This window comes from Lactuca sativa, chromosome 1, assembly GCF_002870075.4.
Source record: "Lactuca sativa cultivar Salinas chromosome 1, Lsat_Salinas_v11, whole genome shotgun sequence".
Classification (NCBI taxonomy): Eukaryota; Viridiplantae; Streptophyta; class Magnoliopsida; order Asterales; family Asteraceae; genus Lactuca; species Lactuca sativa.
The window spans coordinates 225,265,515-225,273,159 of NC_056623.2; the positions used below are offsets into that span (position 1 = coordinate 225,265,515).

At 35.7% G+C, this 7,645-nt stretch overlaps 1 protein-coding gene across 1 annotated transcript; it reads right to left on the bottom strand.

Moving 5' to 3' along the window:
* Window positions 1-381: 381 nt before the first annotated feature.
* On the bottom strand, window positions 382-2,097 carry LOC111876965 (uncharacterized). The gene has a single exon (XM_023873522.1). It carries the CDS (start codon window positions 2,095-2,097, stop codon window positions 382-384), a length of 1,716 nt encoding a protein of 571 aa, XP_023729290.1.
* Window positions 2,098-7,645: the final 5,548 nt, after the last annotated feature.

Sequence of the window (7,645 nt, forward strand, 5' to 3'; positions counted from 1 at the left end):
AGCATATTATATCGGTATTGTCTAGTGTCTATTGTCTAGTCCATTTGTTCTTCTTAGTTCGAGTTTTTATGACTAATGGAGATTAGAAACACTTTTGAAGCTATTCACGTAACGATACATTGATAGTAAGTGGAAACTTTGTTACATCTTTTTCTTGGATGTGAAAAAAGTTACAATTTTTTATCTCAATTATGATAAAATGCACGTTAAATGCGATATAATATTTTCCTCTCGTGTTTGTATAACAAAAATAAGGCGAAAAGTATTTTTAACATTCATTGTATTCACAATCTTATTTAACCCTAAACGTCAACGTAACACGTGAAAAAAAAAAAGAAAAAAAAAAACCCTAAGATATACATGAAAACAAGAAACGAGTCATCATCTCCAAAACCCTCTAATCATACGAACAAATCTATTCGATGTCAAGTTTCTAACGATTTTTCTCGCATCCGAAACTTGTTCATCCGCTAATTTCTCGATATTTTTCAAATACCCTGAACTCAAAATTTTCTTTCGACCACTATTACAACCCGATAAAGACATGATTATCGGAAGCAAAAGCTTTCGATTACTTGAACTCCCATCTTCTTGATCAACCGATTGCATAATCAATCCCACATTTTGATCATTTTCCACAAATTTTTTTCGATTTTTCGGGATCGAAACCAAATTTGATAATGTCTCGGATGCCATTTCTCGAACCTCAAACGACTTTGCACCAATCAATTTCACAAGTTCTTGCATGAATTCTTTATCTCCCATTGCTTTCTTGAAATCATCCGAAATCCCACTTAACCAAAACGCGGCTTTTAGTGACGATTCTTGAACGGAAGTGTCGCTATTGTTAAGAAAATAGAGTATGTGATCCAAGAAACCCGAAGTTATTAAAGTGTGTGATCTTGTTGAATTTGAACATAAATTCATGATTGCCATTATTGATATCTCTCGGGTTGTTGATGAAAATGATAATTGTGGATCCAAGATTTGAGAAAGAACATGAATCCCACCTTCTTTAACGATCAAATTGGTTACTAATTCGTCCTTTGAGGCGATTGATTGGAGGAAATCAATAGCAGTGATTTGGGAAAGTTCGTTTGTGGAGTTAACAAGGTTGATAAACATTGGGATTGCACCTTCTTCAACCATAAAACGTTTGATTTCAGAAACTCCAACAAGATTTTTAAGAACACCACAAGCTAAACTTACCAATTCACCATCGTTTTCATATTCACTACCAGAAATTTTCAACAATGAAGTCACCCCACCATGAGCGGAGACTGACCAAGCATTATCAGATTCACTTGTGCATTTCATCAAACAGCTGGTGGACAGTTTTCTGCTCAAATTGGTTCCGCTTTCTAAAACTCTGATTAATGGAGCAATAACTCCGAATGAAACTAAAACACATTTATATGAATCAAACCCACAAAGTATATCCAACGTTTTCAATGCTTCCTCTTGGATTCTCGATTCTTTTGAAACCAAAAGCTCAACTAAAACAAAAGCAAACCCTTCAACATCCATTGCTATCTTCACAAACCTCTCATCTTCGTGAATGACTTCATTGAAACATATCAAGGCTCGTTTCTTAATCTCATTGCTCCCAATTCTGAATCTTGATAGCAAATCTTTAACATAGAATTTGATGTCATCTTTCGAAGCTGTTCGCTCAGGTCTTGAAACAACCAAGGCGTAATCTCCGTTAATTGGGGATAACCCATTCGTGGGAGATAATTCAGATAACGATTTTATATGGTTGTTGAATTTCACACAGATAATATCAAGATCACTCTGCATTAACAGTTTCCCGCTGTAGGAAAGATCGATACATTTCTGAGCCAAATTGGTGGTGAATTCTGTTGTTTCTTCAACGGCTTGAATGACCCCGGATAAAGTTGGGTTGTCGACTGAATCTTGAAGTTCCGGCGGCAGAGCGGCGAGGATGGGGAGAATCTCGTTTAGCTTGTTCCTTATTAAATTCCATCTGGATGCGAAGACTCTGATCGAGTGAGAAAGGGTGATTAACGAAGAAATTTGGTCGGTCGGTAGCCGGAGTTTTGAATTTCCGGCGAGTTGGGTGTTTTCTTCTACCATTTCGGCGTTTTACTTGTTCAGAAACAAACCCATTTTCCGGCAGCCATTTCCGGCGAGTTGTTGAGGGGCTTTGAAGGTGAAGTTACGTCGCATTGATGGTGTTACAACTGTTGTACTCGTCACCTCGAGTGAAGTATAGGTGGTTTTTGATTTTACTAATATATCCTTTGAGGCTAGTAATGATTATGTAGTCATTACTTTGAGCTAGTGGGGGCATGTTTGGTATTTTACATATAGAAAGAATGTGAAACTGGTTAGCTGATCAGTCGTGGGTTTGTTACTAGTTGAAACAAAATGAGATAAATAGTATGATATTTAATATTTAATTTTATTATAAAACATATATTTTAAACACTTATTATTAAAATTGTTTTCAAACTATTTTCATTTTCCATTACAAAACAGAAATTAAATTACCTCTAATCTTTTATGTCTATAATTATTTTTATCCATTAAAATTTGACAAATCAACATTCAATTTAGTTTTATTTAATATATTCTCCCTAATAAATAAAAAACTTTTTGTCTCGTCTTCTCCTTCATTTGAAAACATAACATTTTCTAGAATTTTTGAATTTTCTATTTTTCACTTGTCATTTTATTGTATTTTTTATTTTATTAAATTAAAATTACACATTTAATATGTAAGGTAATATATATGTAATATAATCAATATATTAAAACCTCATTAATTTTAATAATTCAAAAAAAAATTATTTTTCTTATAAATTCAAACTTTTTAAATTATTAAAATTTCATATTTAATTTTTTTTAAATAAACTCATGTAATACATGGATCTCACACCTAGTTTTTAATATAACCTTAATGAGTTAGTTAAAAAAAATATAGAATTATTATATTTGTCATAATTTTATTTGATAGAAACATTATAGACATAAAAAATAGGAATCAATTTAATTTCTTATAGATATAATCCAAATTAATTATATACTAAAAAAACTAGTTTGTTTTTAATCGACCTATCAATTAAATTGTATCAATTTTTTTTACTTCCATTATCAATCCGATCCAAACAAATTCATAAATATAGGTTATGGTTATGTTTTATTCATTTCAAAATAACATCTATAACTATTTACATTTTATAATAATTGTAAACAACTTGTTTTTATTTTAAACCAGCAAATATTTACCATTGAAAATATGGAAAACAAATTCTCTCGTGTGTCTTTTTTTCTCTATCCTCTCTCTTTTCTATATACCTCAATACCATTTTATTATATAGAAATCAAAATAACATGGATCAATTTGATCTAATATATAAAGCCATTAACAACACACCGCCTTAAAGGTTGGTGGAACAATCCAGGAGATTGCTTCCTGATGATTATTAGTTAAAGAAATTACAATATGATATATAAATCGAACATTACTTTTGTTTTGAAAATAAAGATAGTGGACTATGAAATCTTATATTAATTTTTTTTGGCCCTTTACACTAGAATATTTATTTACTTTTTGTTTTAAAATGGAATAAGCATCTTAGAAGTACTTTGAAGTTTCTTTAGATAGCTTTGGTCCCCAATAAAAGTTGTATATTTTTCACAGGGCCAAAGTTTATATTTTGCACTTTCCAAACATCAAAAAGAGAAAAGAAAAGTTAACTTACCTTCGAAGTCAATTTATTTATTAATTTGCTTTCGTTTGGCACGTTTGGCACTAGAATATTTACGTTTGGTATGGTAGCTAAGCTTATTTTTAAGATATGTTAGCTTGTATGATTAGAAAAATAGCTTATAATTTAGGATTTTTGGAATGGTTTATAGTTGAAATAATGAAATTTTCCCTTAAACTACTATATAAGTGCTTTCAGCACTAGTTATTTAACAGTCGAATATTAGGCTAAGCGGAGTGGGGGTCGCCGATGGCCTCGCTACACTTGCTAGCCACCTTGAACTACAACCGACTACAGCTATTTATACTAATTAAGATAGTATCCTACTCAAAATCTAAATGAAAAAGATGAACTAAGTAAAATAGAAACCTTATCAAACTCTAAAACAATCAAACAAAACTTAAATATATAACTTTCCTAAAATGCCCCTGCACTCATAAATCCGATTAACCCAACAATCACCCCCTTAATCAGATTGGTCATACCACCCATTAAATACAACGTTTAATCACCTTTTAGAACCATCTCGATTCTCGACCTTTCCCGGACACCCGACCACCACCTCGGTTGCGTCCAAAGTGTTTTCTCAATCCATTTGATTGTTGACAACGCATGTAACATATACCATGACATCCCGTTGGACACGTTCATTACCATCTAGACTTTTCCTAGATTCACGACCTCACCCCGACTAGATCCAAAGTCATTCGATTTGAACCTCCACTGCCATAATGCTCACACCGTGTTGTTTTTCCAGTCTCTTCCTTTGTTTCGATTACCGTTCTTCAAAGAGGCGACTCCATCGACGAAGAAAACAAAGCCACCCGATTCACCGTTTTCTTTCAACCTGCCAAATGAACTGAATCCAAAGCTACCTATTTTGACGGATCCTTCCTGCCCGCTTTTCACGCATCTACGTCGGTATCCCCTTATCACGAACAAACCGATCAAGAAGTTTATGCCTTCTGATTTCAACCGAACAACGTCTTATTCTTTTTTTTGACAACCCCAACCTATCAAACTTGTTCTGAGAGCACTTTTCCACCAAACAAAGAGACAAGGTCACGACCACTTTTACCGTCTTCCGTCACACGCAAAACGAACTAAATCAAAGTCACCACTTTGACGTCTTCCCGTCCGTTTATTCCACGCCTCCGGTTAGTCTCTCTCTACCTTAGAACAAGCCCGAACAAAAAAATTGGGGTTGCTGTTGAGATGCTTCAACTCACACTAAAAACTAATCCACACCCCCTTTAACCGAACCCGGTTCCCGCTGCGTCTGCCCCACATCGAAAGGCTATGGTTTTCTGGAAACCGGCACCGTCTTCACCTCGCTATGATACCAAGTGTAAAAAAAGTTACACCTTGTGCACCAAGGCAAAGAAATAAAACTAAATGAAACAGAAAAAAAAGAAACAAGTTGCTTGCTAACAAAGTTAAACTAAATAGAAGCTCTGCAAATTACATTAACAAAACAAACGACTACAACTATTTATACTAATTAAGATAGTATCCTGCTCAAAATCTAAATGAAAAAGATGAACTAAGTAAAATAGAAACCTTATCAAACTCTAAAACAATCAAACAAAACTTAAATATATAACTTTCCTAAAATGCCCCTCCACTCATAAATCCAATTAACCCAACAATCACCCCCTTAATCGGATTGGTCATACCACCCATTAACTACAACGTTTAATCACCTTTTAGAACCATCTCGATTCTCGACCTTTCCCGGACACCAGACCACTACCTCGATTGCGTCCAAAGTATTCTCTCAATCCATTTGATTGTTGATAACACATGTAACATATACCATGACATCCCGTTGGACACATTCATTACCATCTAGACTTTCCCTTGATTCACGACCTCACCCCGACTAGATCCAAAGTCATCCGATTCGAACTTCCACTGCCATAATGCTCACATCGTGTTGTTTTTCCAGTCTCTTCCTTTGTTTCGATTACCGTTCTTCAAAGAGGCGACTCCACCGACGAAGAAAACAAAGCCACCCACTTCACCGTTTTCTTTCAACCTGGCAAACGAACTGTATCCAAAGCTACCTTTTTTGACGGATCAAGAACTTTATGCCTTCTGATTTCAACCTGAACAAACTGATCAAGAACTTTATGCCTTCTGATTTCAACCGATCAACGTCTTATTCTTTTTTTTTTGACAACCCTGACCTAATCAAACTTGTTCTGAGAGCACTTTTCCACCGAACAACAAGACAAGGTCACGACCACTTTTACCGTCTTCCGTCACCTGCAAAACGAACTAAATCAAATTCACCCACTTTGACGTCTTCATGTTCGTTTATTCTGTGCCTCCGGTTGGTCTCTCTGTACCTTAGAACAAACCCGATCAAAAAAATTGGGGCTGCTGTTGAGATGCTTCAACTCACGCTCAAAAACAATCCACACCACCTTAAACCGAACCCAGTTCCCACTGCGTCTGCCCCACAACGAAAGGCTATGTTTTTCTTTAAACCGACTCTCAAACTGGCACCGTCGTCACCTCGCTCTGATACCAAGTGTAAAAAAAAAAGTTACACCTTGTGCACCAAGGCAAAGTAATAAAACTAAACGAAACAGAAAAAAAGAAACAAGTTGCTTGCTAACAAAGTTGAACTAAATAGAAGCATCGGAAATTACATTAACAAAACAAACGACTACAGCTATTTATACTAATTAAGATAGTATCCTACTCAAAATCTAAATGTAAAGGATGAACTAAGTAAAATAGAAACCTTATCAAACTCTAAAACAATCAAACAAAACTTAAATATATAACTTTCCTAAAATGCCCCTGCACTCATAAATCCGATTAACCCAACAATCACCCCCTTAATCAGATTGGTCATACCACCCATTAACTACAACGTTTAATCACCTTTTAGAACCATCTCGATTCTCGACCTTTCTCGGACACCCGACCACCACCTCGGTTGTGTCCAAAGTCTTTTCTCAATCCATTTGATTGTTGACAACGCATGTAACATATACCATGACATCCCGTTGGACACGTTCATTACCATCTAGACTTTTCCTAGATTCACGACCTCACCCCGACTAGATCTAAAGTCATCCGATTTGAACTTCCACTGCCATAATGCTCACACCGTGTTGTTTTTCCAGTCTCTTCCTTTGTTTCGATTACCGTTCTTCAAAGAGGCGACTCCACCGATGAAGAAAACAAAGCCACCCGCTTCACCGTTTTCTTTCAACCTGCCAAATGAACTGAATCCAAAGCTACCTGTTTTGACGGATCCTTCCTGCCCGCTTTTCACGCATCTACGTCGGTATCCCCTTATCACGAACAAACCGATCAAGAACTTTATGCCTTCTGATTTCAACCGATCAACGTCTTATTCTTTTTTTTTTTGACAACCCCAACCTATCAAACTTGTTCTGAGAGCACTTTTCCACCAAACAAAGAGACAAGGTCACGACCACTTTTACCGTCTTCCGTCACATGCAAAACGAACTAAATCAAAGTCACCACTTTGACGTCTTCCCGTTCGTTTATTCCGCGCCTCCGGTTAGTCTCTCTCTACCTTAGAACAAGCCCGATCAAAAAAATTGGCGTTGCTAATGAGATGCTTCAACTCACGCTAAAAAACAATCCACACCCCCTTCAACCGAACTCGATTCCCACTGCGTCTGCCCCACAGCGAAAGGCTATGGTTTTCTTGAAACCGGCACCGTCTTCACCTCGCTCTGATACCAAGTGTAAAAAAAAAGTTACACCTTGTGCACCAAGGCAAAGAAATAAAACTAAATGAAACAGAAAAAAAAGAAACAAGTTGCTTGCTAACAAAGTTAAACTAAATAGAAGCTCCGGAAATTACATTAACAAAACAAACGACTACAACTATTTATACTAATTAAGATAATATCCTGCTCAAA

What these genes read in the sequence shown, in the direction of transcription:
- LOC111876965 (XM_023873522.1), bottom strand. Translation starts at nt 2,097, where the DNA reads ATGGTAGAAGAAAACACCCAACTCGCCGGAAATTCAAAACTCCGGCTA.